Below are 26,536 nucleotides of genomic sequence, written 5' to 3'. Positions count from 1 at the left end.
AAGCCCAGATCGTAATCGTGATTAAAATTCGATTAATTGAGCAGCCCTATTTGGAAATATAAATCTAAAATTAACGCATTATTAACACAATAATGGGGTGGCTTTGGGACAAGTTTCTGATTTTATTTAGCTGCATTTATCTCTGTCAGATCTGAGCATTCTGGTTGTCATTGCTGCTGAGAAGCAGGCCCTTAGCATCATGCTGCCACCACCCTGCTTCATGTGCTCAGTCATGTGTTTTGTCTGAGCATGGCTTCCTTCTTCTCACTCTACCATAAAGGCATAAGTGAAGGTGTGTTGGCAGGGAAGGTCATCCTCCCATCTCTGCTGGGGAGCTTGTGAATTCCTGTTAAGCTATGAGACACAGATTGTAGCTCTGAACTATTCCACACATCACCTGACAGAAGTGCATGTGAGAATAGAAATGTTTCACTGAGTTGATCAAACATTGGTCATCAGTATTTAACCTATGAGCTCCCAAGTCTATCTAATGTCTGATCACACTGATTTGTGACCCCATCTCCCTGACCACTCCCATAGTTGGCTGGTTACTCAGTGTGTGGGAAAAACCGTCTTGGAGGCTTTAAACTCCCTTTTTTGACATTGTACTCCTGGGATGACTTTTCTTTTCTTTTCTTTTTCTTTTTTTTTAAGATTCTGTCCTGATTAGATGCACATGTTACAAACATTTCTAAGAATGTGTTTCATGAATGTGTATTTGTGAAAAACACACCAGATTTATCCATTTAAAATGAAAACGAAGAAACTTGTAGAGTAAAAGAGAAAAGGAAAAAGCAGTGTAGGGGTCTTTGTGAAGCACTGTAGATGAAACTCTGTTATATAAGAAATGTGTTACAGTATGACCAAAAGATCAGTAAAGATGTGTGTCTCACATAAATTAAGTCTTTGATATTGTAAACCGATTACAGACATGTAAAAATATTTGGACTTGTGGAAACGATTTCAACATTCAGAGTAATCCAAGTGTAGAAATTGCTAAAGGGGATATAGCACAGGGTAAATGTGTGGGGTGCAGTACAACAGGCCTTTTTGTAAGACTGAGAGAATGCGCTGTCGCCCCTCTGTTGGCCTCTCAGCTGGACTGGCTGCCAAAACGCAACTCTAAAGAGGGGAAAAAAGCTTTAGGAGGATGCAGCCTGTTGAAACTGAAACTGGTTGTGCTTTTGGATTGTTACAGTTTTTTCTTCTAACATCTTGCTTAACTTAAATTTTGAAATCTGACCATATAATGAATATTACTTACAACACATGTTTGTTTAATGCTAATTTGTTTTAATTGAACAAAACGTGTTGATAAAAATAAAGAACAAATCATTAAAGATAAATATTTAAAATCTCAAACTGCAGTTAAAGAGCCTTTAACTAAGCCACAGTAGACTTATCTCTCAGCTATGTTTGAGTCTAATTTTAATTTTGATTTGCACGCGACCGTGTTCATCTGTGATTGTTTTCTGATTTCTGTTGACCTCTTTGTGTCTTTGCATTTCATCACCAGGTGGCAGAGTTTCCTATGAAGCGCTGTGTAGAAGCTGGACTTTGGACAAGCACAGGGAGGTGGACAAAGGACGACACTACAGAAACGGAAGACATGCGCATGATGGAGACGTCTTAGAGGATTCAGCCCCGCCCCCTGCTTTTCTAATATCACCATCATAACCTCTCCGTTTAGGAACGATCCGAGTTGTTTATACAGCAGACCAGGCTAAAAAAAACACCATCATAGTGCAGGAATAAACAGACATTCAGTCTTTTATGCCACAGTTTTCAGTAGAAAGCCTGCAGAAAGTACGTTTGTGCCAATGGCAAACGTTTCTCTGTGTGGCTGTTAGCATGTCGGCGTGGTTGGCCTCTGGCAAGCGGGTTTGTTGCAGTGTCTTTTGCCAGCTTAAATGCATGTTGTGCCATAACTGTTGTTTTTACAGTTGGAGGTATTGCATTCTTCAAGCTAGGTGTGTATCTTTCTCAGAAGAGAGAAATATCCTCACTAAAAAGCAGAACAGAATTCATCCAGACAACACAATGAATACTTAACCAGTAAAGTCTCTGGATAAAAATCACTTTGGTAGCAAATCCACTGCTTAAAGTATGACAGAGGTCAGGGGTCACAAAGAGCACTCTTTAAAAAATCATGTCAAGTCTGAGGAGAGTAACTGATGAAAGTTAGTGTCCTTGCACCCTCTGAAGTACAAGAAGATTCAGTTGGAGCCAAACAGTATTGCAAATCTTGTAACTGCAATGCTGCTGCTCTGGTAAACAGTAACTACTGCAAACAAACAAAAAAAGGTGGGGAGTGCTTTGCGGGTGTGACCTGAATTGTTTGATTTTAATCATGAAGAGGAAAACAAACCTACCTGTGATTAGGAACAAAGCATGTTTGAAATGGAGGGAGAGTTTCTGAGTTATCAATAGAGTGTCATAGGGCTTCAGTTTGTGAGATATGCAGCTTTATTTTACATTTTTAACATTTTCAATGCATAACATACAACCAGAGCTACTGACTTTACGCTAGTGTGCAAAGAGCAGTTACAGTGAATATGAATAATTTCTAAATCTGTAGTGTGATGTAACGTTTTGGTATACCAGCACTCAACATATTCAAAGTCTAAGCCAAGTTAAAGCTCTGAAAGTTCCTATTTTTTTTAGTCAGTTTCTTCTTGTAGGACCCTTTCAGATTGATCTTCATATAAAGAGACTGCACATGAATTTCAGTTCTGTAAGGCTGATTATGGGAGAGGATGAACAATGCAGTATGTGTGGGTGGCAGGGTAGTTGTCTGACTCAGTCCAAATCAGCAGTCAGAATGGATGATTCAGGATGATGGCTTAAGGTGTAATTGTCTTCATTTCTATCATACAGTTGCTCTTTTGTTGCCTGATTGCTTCTTTTTGAGCCAGAAAGGCCATCATGAGTGGTCTGTCTCGTTGCTTTAAATAGGCCAAGAGGATGTGTTAAGCTCATTTCCAGCTCTGTTTGAACTGTTAAACTGGGCCTTGATGCAGCCCGTTAATTTCGTCGCCTTTGTGAAGCAGGAGGTTTCGGCTCTGCTCCTTACAAAGGCCGTTATTGGCTGCTCCTAATTTGAATAGTAGATGGGTGGGGCCTCTGTGTTCACAACTAGAGCCTTATGCCTAAACCTTGTTAAGGGGAAAAAAATGCTTTTATTGATATCAAACAGAGACAAGAGTGGGGGAAAACTTGCTAATGTGAGTATTCAGAGTAGTTGAGCCTCTTTTGGGTATGGTTAATATGCTCATCCAAATTTCTAACATCATGTACAACCGAAAATCATGAAAAACATCATGGGTTCAGGTGATCTGACAACACTCCGATTACACTATACCTGTGGACATCATTGTGGCCTTAAATCTTTTCCTTTGAACACTGTGTGGTGCGACAGGTTCGGAGGACTAAAGCACATTATAGCTTCGGAACAGTATATGTGATGGGAGAAAGAGGAGGGTTTAATTGTTCTGTTTTCCTAGAAGTATTCCTTAGTGTTGTCTGGAGAAGCTTAAACACAGCACAGTTTGTAAAAATAAAAAAGGAAGCCTTTCGTCCGTTAAGAGACATCCATGCTAGTCAGGTGTTATGTGGATAAATTAACTGCAGATAAGTGATTAAAAATCTGTCAAATACAACATAATGCCTACGCTGAGCCGTAATACAAGCTCACCAGATGTTAAATTACAACTGACTATATACTGTGTATTCACAAAAAAGTATTTGTTGTGCACTTAACAGCTTTGGGACTTCCTGTGACAAAAATAAGAGTCTCAGGACGACAGGTGGTGATTAATTTAAGTTGAATTTTGAGTAAAATAGCATGCTTTATAGTATGTGAGTCAGTATAATAATTCTGTGATAATAAAGCACTCAGCTTTTGATGCAAATAATATGATAATATTACAATGCTGTCTTTTTTAGAAAGGCATAATCAGCCCAGTTTTGGTGTTGAGTGTAATTGTCAATTAACCACAACCAGTTATTGTGCAGATCGTGACGTGAGACGTAAAGAGGACACTACATTACTCAGTAACTAATCGTCAGCTGAGTTTCGCTCCTTTGTCTTGCTCTCATGTAATCAGAGACTGAATTTCAACCCAAACACTTCAAATCCTACCAAAATCTTTCTACATCTGTTTTGTGCATTTTATTTGTGTCTGCTTCGGTGATGCGCCAGAGAATAACTATGCTTTCTTCACCAGCCTGGCATCTGTACTCGTTTCCTGAAACCAAGTTGCAACCAACTGTTTCCTTTCATAAGTGCTTTGTACAGACTTTTGTCTGTGCTGAGTTGGTTGAAGTTCTTCGCTCTGGGATGATCGACACCAGAGCTGAAGGAAAGATGCCTGTATTGAGGATGTGCGAAAAAGGGCTGAGCTCTCAAAAAAAAGAGACTTTTCACTGTATGTGTGTTTGCAGAAAGGAGCTCTCTGCATCTGAATGTGTCCTGCACTTTATGTTTCTTTTGTAAAACGGACGAATACAAAGGGGTGGGGTGTTGAAAGCTTTTGCTTTGTAATTTTGTCTCATCCTGCGTTCTAAATGTATATCACCTTTCTGTTCTTGGTCAGCAAGAAACGGATTAGAAATTATGAATGCGTTTTTATGAATTGCGTGACATTTTGTTTTTGCTTTTGTATTCGTTTTTTTTGTTTGTTTAAGTTTCAACTTTCTTTCACAATGCTTTTCATTATTTAACAAAACATAAACATTGTAGACATTTGCTCAGTAAGACATTTGCTGCAGTGTGTGGATGTAGAAATATCAAGTGTATTAAATACAGTTCAGACTTAGAGCTGCTTCATGATGCATTGATGATTCTGCTTCACAGCTATCGTTGTCATTTATTAATGATCGCTTCCACCCCCACCCTAAAAAGTAGTCTTTTTTTAAGTATATTAAGTAACATACACACACTCAGTGCTGTTAATAAATATATATGTTCTCAGCAGTGAGGTTAGATGTGGACATAAGTAGTCTTTGTGGAGCAAAATAAAATATTTAACTATGAAAAATAATTGGCTAAGGCTTGCTGAACTCAGCCTGTGGCCACTGGTGTGTCGACTTCCCAGGTTACAGTGAGCTGTGAGTTTAGTCACTAGCTGCCATCACATTTACACTGACTTGTCCTACAGAGGAAAAAAAACAACTTCAAATATATAAACACAGTACTTAATGTCTTTTGGGACCTACAGTCGAAAACAATGGTTAAGTCCTTACAGGGAAGCTCCACTAAGTTTGCACATCATAGTTTGTTGTCAGGTCTTGAGGAGTACTAATACATATGTAAAATCAAATTTTATAAGAGGGAGCTTTGTGAAGTCCAGTAAATATTTAGACAGTCAGTTCTGGAGTTGTGGTTGAAGACAAGGCTATACAAATACAGGCCATTTACCATTTACAAGGACGACGGAAAGAAAGAGGAGGTTTGAGTGGAAAGACGTGTGCTTGCCAGACGTCTGTGCCTTGCTCGTCTTGCTGCAGGCGAGAAGCTCATCATAATACTGACTGCTGTTAGCATAGCACAGCCAAATTTCTTGCCAACCCGACAGACAAGTTGCACAGTGAGTACTGTTGATGCCGGGGTTTGACTTTCCACATTCATTGTTCTTTTTAGTTATTTAGGAGCAAAATCATTGAGAACAATAACTGGTAGGAGGCTTGGCTTGACCTAATTTAAAGGTCTCCTACTGTGCAACATAATGAAGGACTTTTTTTTTTTTTATTTTTTTTTTTTTTTTATACGCAGTCTGCAATTTACAGAGAGGACAGGAAAACTGTAGGACCCCATGTACAAGCCATGATAGCAGACATAAAACTAGTTGACAATTCTGAAAATAAAAGCCTTTGGACAAAGTTGGTCTTCAGAATTTGTCAGAAACATTTTTTTTTTAAAGAGTTGGAGGGAAGGGACAAGTACTAAGATATGAGCTGGTAACAACCTTACATCCTTTTGTTTTATACATACCTTTGAAGCTTTAAAATGAACTTGCAGCTTGGAGAATATTTCTTAAATATTACAAAATGAGACACAAGATAAATGAAGTCACAGGAAGAGGTGGGAAAAGTTTAAATTTATATATTGAATGTCTTCCTATCAACACGAAAACAAGAAAATAGAAAAACTGAGAACCTTACAAGCGATTCAACTAGTCTGCAGAAGTGAACACCTGGCACATCACAGATCAATGACACGATAAAGGCAGACTTGTAGAAGAATGGGAGAAATCATAAAACGCATGAAAGGGAAAACTACCCTTGCCAAAGCATCTCAGTTAGATATAGGCTGCTCCAAAACTGAACACTTAGTGACAGCGTTGCATATCGGAGCTCTGACTACAGTCTGATGCAAGCTTGATTAAAAATCATTTACAAATTCTAGATATTATCCCACTTACACCAGACTAGGCTTAAGTGGAAGTGACAAATAATGTCTTTGAGATGAAAACAGTGGAACTTATAAACTTGTGTTTGCATTGAAATCATTGAGAAAGGAGGGAGAAAAGTGACTAGTCTTGTGTTCTAATCAATGAATTTAGGACTGTTTTTGGAAAAAGTCTGCATACAGTGCTTGATGGCGTGTTTTGTGTTGTCTTATAGTCGTATGTATAAAAAAAACCCAAAATGACCAGGAATCTAGGTAAGACATTTATTATGATTTATAAACATAGTTGTGAGTCACCTATGAAAGGAGATATGCCTTCAAACATTATCTTCAAGTGTTTCGGAATACGCACAGGAAACATTTGCTGCATCGATCTGTACAGTACAGTTCAAGGTAGGTTTGCATTTCTGTGGCTTTTAACAATATCGGAGAAACTTTAAGAAAAGAGTGCAAAAACAAGAGGGAAAAGAAACAACAACACAGCAGATGATACTTAAGTACTGCAACATCTCCCAAACAAGACAGAAGCAGCACAGAAGCCTTGTACAAACTGTATAATTATATATTTTTAGTTGTCACATTCACATTAAATAGCTAATATCAGTCAATGACAACAAGGAATAGCTGGCAGAATTTAAGAGCAATCACTTAAGACTAGCTAAAGAGGCTGTTCCACAATAATGCTTTTTTTCTGATTAATTAAAAAGAGATAACATAAGAAATGTGATCTGGTCATTTAATCTGGTCCACTACGATCAAAATCATTTACATTCATTTAACTACCTCGTTTATTGTCAAAAGCAGCAAAAGGCACTTGAGTGCAAAAGTGAATTTACAGTAATTTGTAGAATGTGGCACATTTCCCTTTGGGGTAGCTGCCTAGTGCATGGAAAACAAACCCAGCAAGGCAGTTCTGGAAAAGCAATGCTAAAGCAAAAACATAAAGAGCCCACCATATTGCTTTTAAGGGATTTCTCATGTTTAACCCCCCCCAAAAAAACAAAAAAATAAAAAACAAAAACAAAACAACAAGTCAGTCTTGTAGTGTGTGCCCATTCTTATTCATCAGAATCAAACAAGAAAGGAAGTAATGATTATAATTAGAAAAGACTTTACACTTTCCTTAAAAACTGGCTGCATTCACCGGCACACGTCAAGCTGTTATACTCTGCAAACGCAGCCTTCACTTACTGTTAATAACCTTAATATTGGAGTCACTCAGTTTTCTGCTTGCTTCGTAAAAAGGCACACTATGGAGTGAAGAGGCAATCTGTGCAAAGTCTAACAACTACTGTTTAAAAGATTTTGCACACAACCTGAGACGTTCAAAAACCAATGTCAACATTGTGGAAACATTACTACACTAAGCTTATGTTTTGTATTAAGTGCCATTTTACTGCCGTGTACTCCTGTACACGTAAGATGAGTGTTATCCCTGTTTTAAAACATTCAGAATATTTTACTCCCTTTGTTTAATGCAAAAGTGGCATTTTGACTGGACAATGCACACAGTGGTTTCTGTCGATAAACTCTTCTCAGGCTTTCTATTCAACTTTTTGATTGATTGAAGACAATTTTCTCTGAAGGAAAACTTCAACGTGTGGCCATATCTTATTGGTTTCTGTCCCAGAGAAGGTCTCTAGCACACCTTTACTCCTGGAGGGTAAAAACAAACAAAACAAATCAGATTTCAATAACAGCATTTGAACTTAGAAATCCATTTACATCTATTAATCAGCTGGCAATGCTCCTAAACTTCAGAACAAGTTATTTTAAACATTAAATCTGCATCTTCTTCTATTCTCAGTCTGTTATTATCTGTACTTCCTGCAAATGACAGACTTTTAGGCAATGTGGTTATAGTGGAAAGTGGGACACTGGATAAAAGCATCTCTGTGGTTTAAGGAAACAGTCATACATTTTCCTGGCCCAGAAACAGAACATAAGATCCATGAATTTTCCTGCCTGTGTTTTAAGCTTTCAAGATAAATATTTATACATCTGTCACCTGATTTAATAAAGAGAAAATGCGATGCAGTGTTGGCTAGGGCTGCTGGAATGTGGTTCTTATGCATTTTCTTCAGTCATGCAAACAGCTTTGAAGAATACGCAGGGATGAAAAGGTCATGGTTCAATATTTTTGACTTTTAGCTGGACCCTTGGTGAGTATTAGAGAGATTTTTGCATATACTGCTGGCACTAAGTTTTAAGGTATCTGCGGTGCTCTACCTGTAGTATTCTAAGACGGGCTCCGTCTGGGTTTCGTAAGACTTCAATCGCCGTGTCACCGTCTCTGGTTTGTCATCGTCCCTCTGGAAAAGAGGCTCCCCTGTGTCATCATCAAAGCCCTGCAGAGATAAAAGAAATCTGTCTTAATGCTGATCTTTTGCACATGTTTACTATGTGCTGCAAAGGAGGGTTTTAGTTACTTCTTTTACATACTGGCTCTTTAATAATGAGATATATTAGGCAATAAATGTTGGAACATAAAAAATATGAGACATGTTGGAACAGAGTAGAAATCATCTTACTAATCCACAACCGTTTGTAGGGTTTGATCAGTGTTGAATGAAACGTGACAGAGACATCAGTGTCAAGGGGCTGCCTTCAGTTCATTTCCCATGTTGCCAAGCACATTTCTGACTTTAAGAATTTGAAAGCTACAAAGATTGCTGCAGGCTGGCTTCTTTACTTTCCAAAACCTCACAGGATTCTTTTTTTTCCCCCTTGCAGTGATCTGGGAGCATTACTAGAAGGTGGCTAGTGTAAACAAGTCTGCATCTGTGCTGAAAGCACTGCGAGGCTTTGAGCTACAGCGGCTTCTACTAAAAACACAGATTTACAAAAAAGTGAACCACAAGCTATTAGTCAGGAATGATAATAATAGTGTGAAAGGCAGACGCTGTGTCTCAGCTCTACCCAGTGAACTTGACCAGCGCCCCAAATCTACCCATTTGACGTGCTCAGATATGCAACCTGTCCGTTTCTGTGGGGCTTACAAAGGTTACGTTTCTCTCACACTCCTTTCTTGCAACTCTCAAGGCTTTTTATAATCTCCTGCCTTAGGTTAATGTTTAGTTACCCTTCATCTTCTACCCGTGAACTAAAAAGGAAACAAAAACAACCCTTCACATATATAAAATATCCTCAACTGAACTAAAACTATTCATCTCACATTTCTCTGGAACTGATAGGTTGCCATTTATCTGGATAAATGTTGCTTATTTGTTAAGAAGTAGTTGATGTTCTATTAGTAACTTGAATTTCATTCTCATTTCAGACAGACATTTGTTGCTAATGAACCTGTACAATTTGACCTTCAACATGATTTTTTTGATTAAAGTGTATTAATGCAATTAGTTTTTATTTTAACAGCACACTTTTTTTTTTTGATCGGTTACACTTCCAAACTCTTTACAATATTTTATGACTGTCGGAGGATTGAGAGGACTCTAGATATATTCAACACCTCTGCTCCATGACACCATCTAAACATCAACTTTTACCAGCTGCGTCCATTATAGGATCAGTCACCCTGTTATACATTTCAGGAGGGTAGACTGTAATAAAAAGGGCTCGGACAGTTCCAGGAATATGACAGTGTCTTTAGTTTACTCAGACAGCAGACACAGTCCCAGAAGGGTACGTCTGAGGTCAAGAGGGAGCACTGTAAACATGCTGTCCACAATTCTGCAAGAAATTAATGATTTACATGGTGAAAGAATTAGCTGCCTCAAGCAATTCCAGTTGATTGAGGCAGTAAGTTAAACTCGGAAATCTGACATGAGAGAGTAAGTATTATATTAAAGGCTCTCAGTGTGTTTACCATTACTCTTAGGAGAGTTACCAAATATGCAAAGTGAGGGAATATCTCTTGGAAGATTGGTATTCATCCTTCCAGCATATTTCCAAAGACATGCTGAAGTCATTCTGGTAGCATGTGGTGGCCAAATACCTTACTAAGATTTATACTGGAGTTTTTCCTGTAATCTGGTATCCTTTAGTCTGAATTTCCACATCTTTATTGAGCAAATATATACATTCATGAAAATTTGAGAAACCTGAATGGCCTCATGTCCTGTTCGCATCACTATGTGGTCCAGATCGTCAACTAAATTTTAATATTAAACAAAGATAATGTGAGTAAATACAAAATGCAGTTTTTAAATGATTACTTCTGTCATTAAGGAAAAGAAAAAAGCTATCCAAACGTACCTGGCCCTGTGCGAAAAAGTGAAAGCTTCCCCAAAAACCCAATAACTTGGCAGCAATCAAGCTTTCACAATGGCCGGTAACAAGTCTTTCACATCACTGTGGCTCACTGTTCTTAGCAGAATTGCTTTAATTCAGTCACATTGGAGGGTTTGGGCATGAATGGCCTGTTTAAGGTCATGCCAAGACATCTCAATCGGATTCAAATCTAGACTTTGACTGGGCTGCTCCAAAACCTTTTATTTTTTGGTACAGTGGTAGACATTCACAGGTGGAGTTGCTGGTGCGTTTTGAATCATTGTCATGCTGCATAACCCAAGTGCACTTGAGTTTCACAAACTGATGGGCAGACGTTCAATTCATGGTTCTATCAGTTACAGCCCCAGACATCACTAACACCATGTCTGTTTATTTTTATGAAATGCTGCATTAGTAATAATGGGGCGATCGTGGCTCAAGAGTTGGGAGTTCGCCTTGTAATCGGAAGGTTGCCGGTTCGAGCCCCGGCTCGGACAGTCTTGGTCATTGTGTCCTTGGGCAAGACGCTTCACCCGTTGCCTACTGGTGGTGGTCAGAGGGCCCGGTGGCACCTGTGTCCGGCAGCCTCGCCTCTGTCAGTGCGCCCCAGGGTGGCTGTGGCTACAATGTAGCTTGCCATCACCAGAGTGTGAATGTGTACGTGAATGGGTGGATGACTGGATATGTAAAGCGCTTTGGGGTCCTTAGGGACTAGTAAAGCGCTATATAAATACAGGCCATTTACCATAATAAAACTTAAATTGGTCCGACTATCTGAAACTTAAGATTTTTGCAATTATGTGTGCAAAGCTGGGCTAAATATGGTATAAAACATCTAATAGAAACTAAATCAGGGAGTGATAGGAAAGGGATATTTACAGGGACTTTAGGCGGGTTGAAATCTGTGTTGTATACTCTGCCACTCGGAAGGTGAGTCCAACGTGAAGTCAACCTTTGCTTGATGGTCTGGAAAGGTACATTGAGGTTAATAACTGTGTCCAAGGTGTAGACAACATCCAGAGCTTCTGCTTGGGACACTGTACGAGGAAAACCTGGTGAAAGAGACAGAGAAAATCTAGGCAAAGCAAAAAAGGAATCAAGGTTGGTGCGATCAATGCCAGTAATTCAATTAAAGTCTAAGTCTTTCCTTCAGTGTTACATCTATTTTTTTATAGAACAAATTCAACAATTCCTAACTAGAAATGCTGATAATATGATCGCCTACCACTCATTTTACCAGATGAACCGAGTGCTGATGCAAAGTTGTGAAAACTTACCATCGAGCAGCCAGCTGCCGCCATCTATTGCCCTCAGGTCATTCAGGATGAGACGAGACATGACGTCATCAGGTACCAGCTGACCCTGATCAATACAGGACTTCATTAGCAGCCCCAGCTCTGAAACAAACAGGAGGGGAAAACAAAAAACAAACAACACATGAGACAGAGAAAGGAAGAATGTTTGTGTTAGAAAATGTACAATTTTCCCTTCATGCCTCAATTTTTAATCCATACTTCATAAAGCCAACACGGATACCACATCAACATTTGGCTGCATGTGCCTGACAAAGAAGCCTAATAACATGCATCTACGCCAGAAAACCTGTTTTATGTTTCAGCTATTCTAACACTTCCAGTGTTTGCAGTGTCTCCATCATTATAAACAGTGTGTGTAGCTACTCAGTGACACACAGATGTTAGATGTACAAAGACAAGCTATGCTGAATTACAAGGTAAAAAACATAAAATGATGCAAATACCATAGCATATTTACACTTAATATGCAAAAAGTGGTATAGTGTATAATACAAATTGAAGAGGTTAAAGCGAAAGCCTTTTTTCTATTACTTCCACTTTAATTGGCCAGAGTCCATCAGAGGAAAGGAATTTCCTGACAAGCCTCGCAGAAATGACCTGCTGTGCTAATCAGAAACAGTGCAAAAGTCACTGTGGCACAGCGACTACTCAATGTCTTGTACTTCTTCTTCTTTGGACTGCACAGTGAACCTTGTTCGGACAGCAGACGAAAGCATTGCCAAGCAACAGCCAAAAGACGATGCCAGCTGGGAAATGCATTTTACAGCCGGCACTTATATGGAGTACTCATGACCAAAATCCAAAAGTGCTTTATTCTAAGCGGATTTAATGAAGAAGCAGAATGCGTTGGGGGATCGCTTGATCAAATAAAAAGTCTGACTTTTAAAAATGCGAGCAGTCACACTGCATAAAAACTGCTTTGATTGGCAGATGCTCAAGTGAATTAAGTTAAGCCTGCACGTCTGCACTCTGTATGTTTTAGGCTTTCCCAGTATAACTAACGGTTAAAGCACGATTACACATCGCACACTCCAAATCAACCAACATGAGATTCTCTTCATGCAGCTGTAAAAACAGACCTTTTTTTTCCCCTTCAAATGTGTAACTCCTCCTTTCATGAAGCAAAAGTTCACGGCTATCTTATCTTTACAGCTCTCAGCCACATCCAAGGTGATATTGAGCAGTAGCGGGCCTTCCTCCAAGGTCCAGGTAACTCTGGCGCAAATGTTTGCAGTATAAACCTGACAACGCTGACCTTGATTAGAGAAGACACAACATGTTTAAATTGTATCCTATGTTTAGTATTTCACAGACAGATAAAAATCACACTGTTGTAGGCGTGGACTCTTATCAGAATATTGCAGAAAAGCTGCCTTGTTTCGTTTTTAAGTTCGCACTTTGTGCGTAATGACCAGCTGTGGCTTTAAGCAAAATAAGCTTAATAAATACTAAGTTAAATCTTTCAGTTTGACACGTAAACTCCTGAAAGCTTTTGCAATGCCTTAGCGTGTCCTCCCTCTCGAGCTAAAACTATCTTACCGGTCTGCGCGTTTATGTTGGCTCTCAAAATGTCCCCACTGGAAATGTGCTTCAGTCCAAAAGTTTTGGTAATGCGCCCAGACACCGTTCCTTTCCCCGACCCCGGGGGTCCCATGATGACAGCACGGATAACTCTTGGCAGCACCATGTCCAAGCGAGTTTGAACTGACTTTTATCGAGTAACAACAAGTGTTCCCTTCTCATGAAACGCAGAGCAGATCCACTCTCCCTTCTCCTTGCAAAACTGCACAACGCAAGAAAGAGTGGGCGCGTCTTAAGCAGCTAGTTTGAACTCGGTGGACTTTTTATGTTGCGCAGCGCTTGCACAAAGAGGAGGAAGAGGAGGAGAAGGATGATGAGAACTACAATCAGCGGGCTCAGGGCCAGCCAGAGAGAGGAGGTTAGATGATGCACCCCTCAGACGACGGACACCGAGCAAAATGAGCTCCTTTCTCCTGCGTGCTGAGAAACTTACCCCCACCCCCCATCTAAACACTGCGCTTTACCGGACATGTATTTATTGTATAACACGTTATATAATTTGTCTACTGGTCGAATAAATAGCTTGCTGGCAAGGTGGCGGTGTTTAATCCTGTATGAGCCGATCCCTTGTGTAGGGGATTGGCTAGCTGGCAGCCCAGGCACGCTAGGTTGGGCGACGACTCGTTTGCTTCCTCACACTAATCTTTAAAAAAATAACGTGGGACTTTTCAAATAATTAAATTATATTAGCAGAAATGGTACGACCCGTAATGGTTTAGAAAACATTTTTGTTTTCCTTACTTTGTTGTCTGTTAACGAAAAATAATTTCGAAAATGCTATCGTAATTTAATTTTGTTTAATTTCTGTTCATTAAAGAAAGACTGTAGGCCAAACCAGAAATTCGTATTTTTGCTGTTTGTTTACACTTTTTATGAGATTTGTGCCTTTAATTTGTGCGTCATTTAGCCACGCCCACCTAGCGTTCGTCAATGGTTACAGTGTGCCATCTAGTAACAGTAGTGTGGCAACGCAGCCGTAGAAACCATTATTTTGACCCTACTGTCTTGCCGTAATCTCCCCCTCCCAGTAACATCTTCCTGGACAAACACACGTGGATTTTACTGACGCCAAGCACAAACAACAATAACATGGCAAGCCACGGACTCACCTACGAAGGCTGCAATTTTCTCCGACAGCGTCTGGTTTTGTCCGCACTCAGCGGGAAGCGCGTTAAGATAAAAAACATCAGGTCTAAAGATGACGAGCCGGGACTCAGGGGTGAGTTTTTAACAGATTCGCTCCGCATGTGGCGTCGCAGTTAGCTCCCTGGCTAACTGGCTAGCTGTTACGCAGTTGGGAGTGTGTTCAGTCGCTGGGCGTCAGAGGAGGGAAAATGATGGGACAGTAGTTTGATAGTGACACGAGTGTGGTCGTACATTTGCCTTATGAAGTTGTGTCTTCGATAAGCGTGTCAAGGGGCGTCGAAGCAGTGATTTGGCAGTTTTGTGAGTTGTTTGAGGTGTCTTGGTGTGTCAGAATAAAGTTCACACTGTGGGTGGATTGTTTTTGAGTGCCAGACAAATTAAAAAATAAATTACCATGTGACATTTTTTTCCAGTCTCTACATATAAATTCTGTCTTCTCCAGATTTTGAGGCCAATTTTATCAGACTGTTGGACAAGTTGACCAATGGCTCCACGATAGAGATTAACCAAACGGGTGAGTGTTACAGCGAGGGTGTGATTTCGGTGTTGCCTTTGTCACAGACTGTATTTTATGCACAGTAATGACTGTTTACTGTGAAGGTGCAACGGAGGGGAGATTTCACCAACTCATCGACAACTTTGACGCATGATCAAAATTAAGATTTTTTTGTTTTATTATGTTTTACTCCATGATGAACTTTTGCATTTAATATACACAGTCTTCTCCCATAATATTTGTCATTTATGCCTCTCTTTAAGCTCGCAATCCAAAGGTAGAAATTATTTAAAGCTTTAAGCAGTAAGGATGCTCCAATAGTGAAATTGCGGGCCTGTAGCAAGGTTTAAATAATGTCTTAAATTGACTCATAATTATTGATTTGTAACTAATAAAAGTCTTATGCATAATCTTATGCATATTTCGTCGTAGTTCCGTATTTTTCCAAATAAAGTATTTATTACTTTTGTTTTACATGTACAGTATGTTGTATGTTATTTTAATACAGCATATATCTGGATGTAAAATGGATTACACTTAATAATTTGTGTGTGCTTCACTGTGTAGGTTAAGCTGTATTTTTTCCTTTGTTACTTTTGCCACCTTTAGGCTTTGTAGACTTAAACCTGGAGGTTTATATGTTAGGTATATTAGCTTTATGTGCAATAAGATGTGCTGTATAAATTTGTACTTTAGCAAATATTGCCATTCACTGTCTTTCTTAGGTACCGTTTTAGTTTACCAGCCTGGGTTGTTGTATGGAGGCACTGTAGAACATGACTGTAACCCGCAGCGCTCAATTGGGTACTATCTGGAGGCCCTCCTCATGCTGGGTCCTTTCATGAAGTCCCCTCTGAAGGCCACTCTGAGGGGAGTTACTAATGACCTCACTGACCCAACGGTAAGCTCATAAATATGTTCACCATCCAACTTTTGTTCTGCATTTTTCTCTGCTGATTTAGTTGCAACTCATCCACCTCATGATCGCACTGGGTGGAGCTGAGCCGTGCATCTGCAAAGAAATGAACTGCGTGTTTTGTGGTGGAGTACACACCTCCCATTTCCATATGGACACTGCCCTCTAGTGCACACTTGATGATGAGCACGTTATACGTCAGTTAAGATCAACAGTGTTTCACTTAAGAATTGGTGTGCGCACAGTTTGTGTACACATATTTTCAGAAGTTGATGTCACTGGGGTTCATGTTTTTGTAATAATTTAGACACTCATGTGTTGACTTGAGGCAGTTGTGTAACATGCATCTGCTCTCTGGTTTCCCCTTTTACACCCTTTTTTTGCCGCATCCTTTGCACACAAGCCAGTCTCTGTATTGTTCTCTTCAGCCCTTGTCTTCAAGGTGCATTGTTTCAAATTAGATATTGTCAACATATCATACAAAAAAGGAAGCCTTGCGAAGTATGAATTGAGGACATTGGAGAGAGGTGTTGTCATGGAAACTGAACAGCGTCTGCCTGTTGTTGTGATGAGACTGGGTTTATTCTAGGGTTTTGGAAGGTAGTTTTTAACTCTCTGCAGGCACAAGGGTGTGCGTCAGGATTCAATCTCACTGTTCCTTGCCAGGTCGATCTGCTGAAGTCCACAGCCCTCCCAGTGATGAAGAAGTTTGGGATCGACGGAGAGGGCTTTGACATCAAGGTGAGGACCTCATGGTATTCTGTTTTTGTAGAGATGCAGTCAAACCCAGGGATAGATAAGGTAGCCATGCATGTCATCTTATATCTTAATCTGTCTCTTGTGTTACACCCTCAGGTGGTGAAGAGAGGAATGGCGCCTGGTGGGGGTGGAGAAGTAGTGTTTACATGTCCTGTCCGCAAAACCGTCAGACCCGTCCAACTGACTGACCCTGGCAAGATCAAGAGGATCAGGGGAGTGGCGTATCCTTTTTAGACTTGCACTTTATTTCACCTTAAGCAAAATGAAAGTGATCGAAATACAGAAACGCCTCTTTACATTTTAGCCCTGGTAATTTTTATGTGCTCATTTTAGTTTGATGAGTCATATTTTTTTTTGTAATAATAAAGAGATCAGTTCTGTACAATTATAAGTCCGATCTAGTTACAATTACATCAACATGGCACAACTGATGTGTTATTAATATTAAAAAAAAAAAACCAGAACAGAAGGCCAGAGTAGCTCATGTTGAATCAATTCATGAATCATTTGCTTAAACTTTAGCTCAGTTTCTATTTATAAATGAGCACAATGTTGCTGATGAAGTTTACACATAACTGGTAATATGAGTTGCAGGAAGCCATCATGATTTTGAACTTGTTACTAAATACTAGCTTGTTGCCTCTTGATTTTGATATAATTTCTGCATCACAAAGTGGGAACACAAACACACACTTTTGAATGGCGTGTCCTTGACATTTCAAACACAGATATTCAGTGCGAGTTTCTCCTCAGATGGGCAATAGGATTGTGGACTCAGCCAGAGGCATCCTCAACCAGTTTCTTCCAGATATCTATATCTATACTGACCACATGAAAGGAGCCAACTCTGGCAAGTGGGTATCTTTGCCTACATTTATAAGCTGCTAAGCTTTACATGGGTTTTCTATGTGTTTTTAATTCTCAACCCTTATTTGTGGAAACGGACTAAATCATTGTACTTGGTCAACCCCCCAGGTCTCCAGGCTTTGGTCTGACACTGGTAGCAGAGACGCTCAACGGCTGCTTCCTTAGTGCAGAGATGTCATCCACGCCACAGGGGCAGGGAGACCCCATACTGCCAGAAGACCTTGGCAGAAATTGCGCAAAACTGCTTTTGGAGGAGATATATCGGGTAAATGCACACATGGACATTTAATACTGTGTAGAGGCTCTTGATGCCTGGCTGTACATAAAAGTATAACAGGCATGCACCAGATTGTGTGTGTGTGTATAAAGTAAAACCTGTGAATAATAATAATAATAATAAAAAAAAAAAAGATATTATTAAACAAGGACTGATCTGAGCTGCGGCTGAAAAAATGGTTAGATATGCCAACAGGATTTCTTTGTGCAAACAGGACAGAGCTTGAACATCACTGCTTCAATCCTGGGGGTGCATCTAAAGTAGGGCTGTTCGATATAACGACGATATATCGGATGACGATATAAAAACGTCTATCGTTTCCTATTACGCTATCGTTTGTTTCACGGTATCGTAAAATAAACTGTTTACAGCAATATTTTTTTCATTTTTTTTGATGGTCACTGTAGTGGCTATATTAATTTCCAAAAGTTCTCTCTTTCAATTATATTTAATATAACAACACTACGGACGGACAAGCGCCTGTTTTTACGTCTTGTCGTTAGCAACAATGATGGTAAAACCATTGCGTGGCCCCGCTGTCTGCTTGTTTCTTTTTAATGTAACACTTTCACAATAAAGCTCAAGATCCTGTTAAGACTTCTCAAAATAAAGTGAATCACGTGAAAGAGTATGCAGAGAGTTTACGGATGAGAAGCAAAAAAGAGCCGCCAGGTGCTAAAAAACTAAACGTTAGACTCAAACTTTGAAAGAAAATGGTGGCCGTTACAACTTATGTCTGAAAATGAATAGTTTCATGCATCGGTTAAAACACTCGACTCCAGGTAAAGCACGCCCCGCTGGAAACACTTCACGTAAGTCGAGCTGCCTGAGATTCACAGAATTTACAGAAAATATTCCATTATTGTGATTTATATCGTTGTCAGGATGATAAATATCTTATATCGGGATATGAGATTTTGGTCATATCGCACAGCCCTAATCTTAAGTATAAAAAAACATATTTTTTTGAGCATTTAACAAATACAAATATTTACTGGATTTAAGTAAATATTGCAGTTTTTGACTTCGAGGGGAGCTGATGTAGGTTTGCTGCTTCCAGGTAATTCTAGATGTATTACCTGCAACGTTAGACAACAATTTATTTCTTGCACATTTTTAAAGTGAGAGATATGCACATTTAAGTGCTTGAAAAAACAGCTGCTAGTTTACTGCTCAGTGATGATAAATAGTTCACAGTCGTATAGATGATCTGTATCAGGATGTCACAGCAGATTACATTTTGAACTTCAGCTCAGACTTTAAAGCTTCCACAGTTACAAGCTACAGTTGAATACTTAACTAGAGCTTGTTAAGCTTCTTAAGCTGTAATGGCAAGTCTTCTCTGACTTCGGCACCTGTGTGAAGGTAGGGAACTCGCATACAACTCACAATATTGCACAAATAATGTTGTGTTACGACATGTGTTGCATGAACGCTGTGGACATGTTTGCAGGAAGCCAAAGCAAAATACACAGACATGGCATCTAATGACAGAATACTGTCAGCATAACAGACTGTTAAATCTGGCAATGTCTGAAAAGGCTAAATAATGCAGGTAACTGAAAGTGCTTTAATTAACTAGTTGATCTAAAGGCAACTGCCGTTCAAAATAACAAGCCTATCCTGTTTTATTTGCATATCACAAGCAGGAAAAGCTGATTTCTGCCCGTTTTCATCAAGTCTGCTAGTTGTCGACTGAAACATTACCATAAGGGCTCGGCTGTATTTAAATGTGCTTCCATTTGCTCCCTCACAAGCAACTCTTAACATCGTTTGTGGTGAGCTGTCACAGTTTTATGAGACACTCATATGTGAGCTTTAACAGTGAAACATCAGATGTTGACAACATGAAATGGAAGAAAGAGCGTGAGGAATTTGGATTTGGACAATTTTGCATCAAACAGCCCACCAGGCAGTGTAAAGTCTGTAAAAACTCCTCTCAGAGGGAAAGTTGCAGCACACACACGCACTGTGTGCACCGTGTTCTTGTGCATATCCCAGTTTGTCTTTGTGTACACATAATAAAGCTTGACATCGTGAATAGTGAATGTTGTAGAATATTTATATATTTATTGCAGTTGTGAATCCAACACTATTCTTTTTAGATATAAGCCAGTCTTAGAGCACATGCCACCGAGTTCATCGATGTAGATTTTCTATCGCGAAGACTACAGCATTATATTTACAAAGTTGAACTCATTCATAATTCCACTTTTTGTTAGTTTTGTTTGTTTTTTTTTTACTGTGCTGGGGACTCTCTTATCATTTAAAGTAAATTTGGGCTTGAAACAATGTTGGAAAAGCTGCTGCTGCTGAAATAAAACTCCTGAATTCTTGGGAAATACCTGAGATACACTGTCAGCACACATTAGGCAAAAATGACATTGCACTTGTTTACCCGCATTCCCTGGTAATAAACCTCGCCTGCATTTCAATTGAAAGAAACTTGTTTGTGGACAGACCGCAATGTAGAGAGCAGCTTTTGTTTAGGTAGATTTTAGAGCACTTGACTGCATTTTCTACTTTTAATTAGGGCATCATGTTTAAAAAAAAAAAAAAAAAGTAATCATGAAAACTTTCATGGTGTGTTTTTTGTGGAGGAGAAGTCAGCCTGTGTCAACTGAGGAAAACCATTTGAGAGACATCTGACATGAAATCAAATTAGATTTTTAAGTTAAACTAGACTGAAGACCAAGAAAATGGCAAAATTAAGTTTGTACATTCAGATCTATAATAGCCTCAAAGGGTTCTGCCTTAATATCAAGTAATTAGCTCCCTCAATATGTAAAAAGTGTAATTTAATGCTGTATAATCAGTCATTTCTTCAATTTTAAACTGTATTAACAAGAAAAAAAATGGTGAAGTATGGGGTCCAATAGGCCATTATCACAACGGAGTATATAAGTATTTGTGGCTCCAGAGTGCAGTGGGGCACACATTTGACAAACAAGCAACAACCGTCCTGGGAAGAGAGGCAGATTCTTTGGGGAAGGTATCAGCATTTTTATAATTGTACATTTACATATTGCCCCAGTTTCTTTCAAACTTACAGCTCATGTCCAATGACAGGATCTGCACTCATAAATTGTTTAATTCTTCGAATACACGAGCCGATTGGGTAACGTGTCAGCTGAATACGCTGCGTTTGAACAGATTTAATCGATTAGAAATGCCTGATGGTTGTGACCACATAAAACTAAAAAATTAGTTTTATTCATTTAGTTATCTGTGTGTTGAAAGGTGGTGAAAGGTTTGCTGTGTGTAAACCGTCACGTCGCATAGCCACACAGGAAAAAGCCATTTCATCAGAATACGTACAATGAGAGTCTGTGAATCATGTTTGCCTCCACATGGTTCTGCCTCTCCCAGCCTCTCATAGGAGCCATGTGAGTCAAGTTAGCTGATCAGGGTAGTGCTGATTATCTCTGAAAGGGGAATATTGTTGGCTACATCCTCTTAATTCCAGGCAACAGAGTGCAGAGCTAATATCTCTCGTTAGCTTCCTTGGAGGGTGGTGGGTTAACAGGGGCCTTCTACTTTAAGTTGCTTGGCTTTTTAAAAGCTTTAGCCGCTGCTGGAAGAACAGGTAGATCATTTAAATTACTGCTATGTGTTATACCGAACTGTAGCAGGAGGACAGAGTGATTGCTAGAGCTGAGAAGCAAAAAGAAAACTCTGGAGTTAAAAGGATTTAATTTTATTTTGCGGGGCAGGAATACTTTGTTTTTGAAATCTGAGGAAATTTGCCCAGTTCACATCAAAGGGCGCAGGTGCCCTGTATGTTTGGCTCTGTTTGTTTTATGGTTAATCAGTACGGTCTTCTAGTTGTAAACCAGTTACTCCATGGACATTTTGTTTTTGGAAGCAGCATCAACACAGGAGCTGACGTAAGTGGTGCACTCTTTCAATTTTTACTTTTTTTTTTCATCATGGAATTAATTTTTGTATACTTTGCAGGATGCACCACACTTGTCTTTGCTTTTTGCATTGTTTTCCAACTGATTAACTGTATTGGTGATCATGGAACAGGTTTGTGGAGAAAGCGTCCATTAATTTTCATTTAATGCTAATGAATTCATAAGCTTGCTTAGGAAACACTATGTTCCTCACCTGTTGGGCAACTTGTGAAAAAAAAATAATTCTGTATTACCTAATCTATCATTTCTAGTGAATTTAAATCAATATGTGTTATATAGATCTACAGGTTCAGGTCAAATATATCTGTGATGCTTAGAAGTTAACCCTCAATTATGTGCTTTACTGTCTGTTTTTGAGCGGCTGGGAAAGGGATTAACTTTCATTCAAAGGAATTAAGGGACTTTTCCATTAGGCCTTGTGGTTGGCTGATGGCCTCTGGAGACGGTCTCTGGAAGGCAGGGCCTGAAACTGGTGGTTAGAAATGGCGCTGTTGTGTCATGTTTCTTAGTTCGTTCAGAAACAGTTTTAGGTTTCTTTTCCTGTTTGTTCCAGAGCAGCTCTGAGAAGATTAAAGTGTAAAATAGCAGAGTGGATAAGATGAGATGCAGTATCAGAGCGGACAGCACAGGGATAAACATAGACTAACAACGGTAAACCTCTAACAACAAGTCATTGTAATGTGTTTCACCTAATAAATGATGAAACCGTCACCATGGTTTCCATGATATGATTATGTAATTGAATCAAAATTCTGCTGACGAGCTGTCATGATGCCATAATTGAGCATGACTGAGCTACACAAGTACGTTGTTACAACGGATCAGGTTAATGCTGCATATCGCATGTCAAGAAATAACTCAAACTACCAGCGGACAACTATTTTAAAGGTCAGACTATAAAATGTTCTTGGGTGTGTCCAGTTGTGCATTGCACACAGTGGGAAATCGCAGACTGAGCTCTGTTAGAGCAATGGCATGTGCTCTCTTGGATATTGAGAGTGCATCATCTGTCTAAATATTTAACATGTAGATGGAATTGGGAGTGTTAGTGTCATTTGGGAAAATGGTAGGAAGATGACTGGAAAGTCGACTAATACATTATGTGAGCACGAAAGAAGAAAAAACACTTTAGTGACAACTTGCCAAACTGTTTCAAGACTGCTTAATTATATTTAATAGGAAAAAAGTTTAGTTTTTTTTAATGAAAAGTCAGACAAACAAATCTACACAGCTTTCACTGTACAATCCCACTGTCAAGAAGTTGATTTCTCTAAACATTTCCACCTCCTTGACGCATTTCAGTGTAGTTTTTAGTTGCTGACACATGACCCCCGCCCTCCTTTCTCTCTCTGTTTTAGGGTGGCTGCGTGGATTCATCCAATCAGAGCTTGGCGCTGCTCTTGATGACCCTTGGCCAACAGGACGTGTCGAAGGTTCTCCTGGGACCCCTCTCCCCATACACGTAAGACCCATTCAAAAGTTAAATGTACAGACGGCAAATGAGGAACCCACTCAATCCCACGTTTAATTATTCTTCTACTAGTCCTCTTTTGGCAGATGAAAATATCCCAAAGTTCACAATAAGAAGCTGAATAATACTCTGTACAGCTGGATGATCAGAGAGGAAAGAAAAAAGGCTGCATTTCTTAAATGAACACAAAATTAATCTATTTCCACTGAACTTTAACCCACTCCACTAAAGATTCAGGGTTTCTGCTAAGAGCACTCTGATGGTGGCATGCAACCACAAGGGTTTCTTTACTCAGAGCCCAATTTTAATTTGATTGCTTTGAGTAACATGTACAATCAGATTCAACTGTTCAGGTTCACATGGCTTTGGAGGGATTTTTTTATTAGGCTCATAATGGGCGGCACCTAAGATAATGTTTTGATAAACTACATTTTTGTAGTTTATAAAATATTTCACAGTATTGATTAAATTATTATAAAGTCTGAGTCTTGTTTCTGTTACCCTGCTTCTACTTCTAACCTATTTGTGTGTGCTGCATTTTAAATGCATAATTTGTGTGTTTGATTATTTGCAAACAACCCAAATAAAATAAAAGTACAGCAGTATAAAAACAGCTGAGCACTAACCTTGTTCCAGATGTCCGTCTTCTTGAATGAGGAGCGAACTATGAACTGTCCATTTTCAGTTATCATGGTACCGGTGCTGTGTCCCTCTCAAGTACAGTACTATGATAACTGAAGATTGGCAGTGCCATCACAATACACTCTTCCTGTTATTCAGGTAACACTAAATCCGTTTTGGATCATTTCTGTCAAGTCTTACAGTTTTAAAAACAAAATCTGTTTTAAGTTTTTAGCTTTTAAAAACTTGGTATGTATGAGAAATGTGGTGGCTGATCTTTATTAACATGAAACTCTCCTTTCTCTGTCTATACAGGATCGAATTCCTCCGACACATCAGAGATTTCTTCCAGATTATGTTCAAGATTGAGGTCCAGAAGCCTTTAGAAGACGAACGGAAAGGGGGCGACAAGGTCCTGATGACCTGTGTAGGCGTTGGATACAGCAACATTAGCAAAACCTTGAAATAAATTATTTTTTCATAAGTGTTCTCATCTTTTGTTTTTATTAAATGCAAAAGTTATGACAGATATTTGTGTGTATAAAAGAAAAGTGAAGTTAACAGATATCAGACATTTAAGCGCTATTATTGGGTTTAATAACTTCATGAAAATTAGTTACATTTCCTAACTAGTTCAATCAATCATATCAGTATGCAGTTATTCTTGAGATAAGTAGCTGGTCGCTACGTCAGGAACAGGTCATCATAGCTGCTGTGATGTAAAGCTGAACGACCCAACAAAGGAGCTGGTACGAGTTATTCGTCTTGGCCACACAGACACTTGAGTGTTTTTCCATAATCACCGGACACTTCAGACTACACAAGGATGGGGAGAGATAAACGAAAGGAATTGGGTGTTTGTGACACACACCACAATAAACAAAAGTTAACATTTAAACATGTTTATGTTAAGGTTATAAATTCATAACATAACTCCTGTTAATACTGACCTCTAGCTGACTGTAGAGGGAACATCCAAACAGCTTCTTGTACTCTACTTTGATGTCTATCAAATCGATCTCTGAGCGACTGACGAATATCCTGGTCAGAGTGCACTCTGTGGTCCCTGCACCCTGGACCAAGTATAATTTGGAAAACAAAGACATTCGTCCTTTAAGCCAGGGGCTTCAAACTCTGGCTAGACATGGTATGGCATGCGTTAATTTCGTATTGTTCCACATAGAAAAATGGTCTCAACAAGATACAATGCAGGCTACCTTACAGGTAAGAACCTGTTTTACAACTTCTGACAGAATGGCATATTTAATTAAAATAAATTATAATCAAAATGAAAGTTAAAATTTGTTCATATTTCTGTCTGACATGGGCATGAACTCAATGATGTAGCTTGTTACTATGCAGACTTCTGGTTTTACGTTGCAGTGATGCTGCACTAGTGCGTTTGGTTTGGCATGTGCACAGACAGACATGCTATGCAGATAGTTATGACCAGATTTCCCATAATTTATAGACATTTATATGCAGGCCCGATTGAAATCTACAAAGGGCCACATTTGGCTCGCAGGCCTTTTACACATGTGAAGATGCAGGGGGGGCGTTTTTTTGTTATTTTTTTTGCAATACTACTGTCAAAAGTTAGGCTACGCTTCCTTATTCAGACTGTTGACACATTTCAGTCAGTGTTGGCTGTGCTGGTCAAATCACTAACAGTAAAATGTGGTCAGCATTCCTTTCCACATCACTGGTGACCAATACAGTCTGCTGTGACTGAAAGGGTATGATGCAACCATACAGAATGTGAATTTTGCTGGGCAGACATTTCTGATGTGCATAGAGGTTTAGAAAGGCCATCATGACACAGATGGACAAACTGACCAGTTGCACAACTCACCTTCATGCTCTTGAAAAGCCTCTCAGCGAGGTATGCTGGGACGTTCTGCACACACTTAACTAAAAGAAATGAGTTCATATATTATTTTTAAATTAACTTAAATGCTCAGACAAGGAAGACATCGATAACAACAAGGCAGTGATGTAATATTTTGCTCACCAACAGCCACAAGTAGTTTCTCCAGGTTTCCAGACATCTCGCTCTTAATGCTCTCCTGCAGAGTCTTCTTGCTAATATTCTTGTACTCAATCAGAGCTGCCAAAATACAATGAGCTGAGATTATTTTTCTCACATTGAACTTGTAATATACTTTTATTTTTTGCCAATTTGGTAGCGGTTCACAGTGGGATGCGTATCTGCTGGTAGGTTCATCACAGCCCATTTTCGTGATTCAGTTTAAAATGAGCTTTTGTGGAGCTCCTCGGTTCATTGCCTGTCTGAAACAAGCAATTTCTTTAAGCCAGCATTCTTCTGACCAACAGTGCCATGTTAATACAGGGAGTGCAGAATTATTAGGCAAATGAGTATTTTGTCCACATCATCCTCTTCATGCATGTTGTCTTACTCCAAGCTGTATAGGCTCGAAAACCTACTACCAATTAAGCATATTAGGTGATGTGCATCTCTGTAATGAGAAGGGGTGTGGTCTAATGACATCAACACCCTATATCAGGTGTG

At 39.3% G+C, this 26,536-nt stretch overlaps 4 protein-coding genes across 8 annotated transcripts in view; 2 read left to right on the top strand and 2 right to left on the bottom strand.

The window, feature by feature from the left end:
• The window catches only part of cdc37l1 (cell division cycle 37-like 1), an 18,271-nt gene extending 13,454 nt beyond the window's left edge, over positions 1-4,817 (top strand). For both annotated transcript variants that reach the window (XM_005938808.3, XM_042223711.1), the window contains exon 7: positions 1,517-4,817. In XM_005938808.3, the coding sequence (XP_005938870.1) occupies positions 1,517-1,633 (117 nt within the window). In that variant the 3' untranslated portion in view covers positions 1,634-4,817. The remainder of the gene's footprint in view (positions 1-1,516) is intronic.
• Positions 4,818-6,659: 1,842 nt separating this feature from the next.
• On the bottom strand, positions 6,660-13,795 carry ak3 (adenylate kinase 3). Of its 2 annotated transcripts, none has more exons than XM_005938812.2 (5): positions 13,495-13,795; positions 11,917-12,036; positions 11,519-11,691; positions 8,639-8,757; positions 6,660-8,065 (listed from the first exon to the last, which is right to left on the bottom strand). In XM_005938812.2, exons 1-5 carry the CDS (start codon positions 13,640-13,642, stop codon positions 7,954-7,956), a joined length of 672 nt encoding a protein of 223 aa, XP_005938874.1. In that variant the 5' UTR covers positions 13,643-13,795; the 3' UTR covers positions 6,660-7,953. The 2 variants fall into 2 exon arrangements, with proteins under 2 accessions (XP_005938874.1, XP_042079646.1); XM_042223712.1 differs by lacking the exon at positions 13,495-13,795 and adding an exon at positions 13,035-13,148.
• A 4-nt stretch (positions 13,796-13,799) lies between these two features.
• Positions 13,800-24,490, top strand: rcl1 (RNA terminal phosphate cyclase-like 1). Of its 3 annotated transcripts, none has more exons than XM_014338906.2 (9): positions 13,800-13,894; positions 15,125-15,196; positions 15,904-16,079; positions 16,761-16,835; positions 16,950-17,074; positions 17,582-17,707; positions 17,829-17,985; positions 23,273-23,376; positions 24,322-24,490. In XM_014338906.2, the coding sequence occupies exons 3-9, from the start codon at positions 16,005-16,007 to the stop codon at positions 24,473-24,475; spliced, it is 816 nt and encodes a 271-aa protein (XP_014194392.1). In that variant the 5' UTR covers positions 13,800-13,894; positions 15,125-15,196; positions 15,904-16,004; the 3' UTR covers positions 24,476-24,490. The 3 variants fall into 3 exon arrangements, with proteins under 3 accessions (XP_014194392.1, XP_005938873.1, XP_014194393.1); XM_005938811.3 differs by lacking the exon at positions 13,800-13,894 and adding an exon at positions 14,307-14,755; XM_014338907.2 differs by lacking the exon at positions 13,800-13,894 and adding an exon at positions 14,765-14,982.
• The window catches only part of anxa3b (annexin A3b), an 8,116-nt gene continuing 6,070 nt past the window's right edge, over positions 24,491-26,536 (bottom strand). The window contains exons 11-14 of the mRNA XM_005938810.3: positions 26,018-26,113; positions 25,859-25,917; positions 24,957-25,079; positions 24,491-24,822 (exon numbers count right to left, since the gene is read on the bottom strand). Of these exons, the coding sequence (XP_005938872.1) occupies positions 24,763-24,822; positions 24,957-25,079; positions 25,859-25,917; positions 26,018-26,113 (338 nt within the window). The 3' untranslated portion in view covers positions 24,491-24,762. The remainder of the gene's footprint in view (positions 24,823-24,956; positions 25,080-25,858; positions 25,918-26,017; positions 26,114-26,536) is intronic.

Source organism: Haplochromis burtoni, unplaced genomic scaffold (genome assembly GCF_018398535.1).
Source record: "Haplochromis burtoni strain Fernald_Lab_line unplaced genomic scaffold, NCSU_Asbu1 Contig_118, whole genome shotgun sequence".
Classification (NCBI taxonomy): domain Eukaryota; kingdom Metazoa; phylum Chordata; class Actinopteri; order Cichliformes; family Cichlidae; genus Haplochromis; species Haplochromis burtoni.
The sequence above is the reverse complement of the archived record's forward strand: the minus strand, read 5'-3'. Positions and strand labels throughout refer to the sequence as shown.

Coding starts and splice junctions, on each gene's coding strand:
- ak3 (XM_005938812.2), bottom strand. CDS start 13,642: ATGGTGCTGCCAAGAGTTATCCGTGCTGTCATCATGGGACCCCCGGGG. Junction 11,692..11,916: donor CGGCAGCTGGCTGCTCGATG/GTAAGTTTTCAC, acceptor CTCTTTCACCAG/GTTTTCCTCGTACAGTGTCC. Junction 8,758..11,518: donor TCAACCCGCCTAAAGTCCCT/GTAAATATCCCT, acceptor TTATCTCTGCAG/GGCTTTGATGATGACACAGG.
- rcl1 (XM_005938811.3), top strand. CDS start 14,626: ATGGCAAGCCACGGACTCACCTACGAAGGCTGCAATTTTCTCCGACAG. Junction 16,080..16,760: donor ATGACCTCACTGACCCAACG/GTAAGCTCATAA, acceptor GTTCCTTGCCAG/GTCGATCTGCTGAAGTCCAC. Junction 17,708..17,828: donor AAAGGAGCCAACTCTGGCAA/GTGGGTATCTTT, acceptor TCAACCCCCCAG/GTCTCCAGGCTTTGGTCTGA.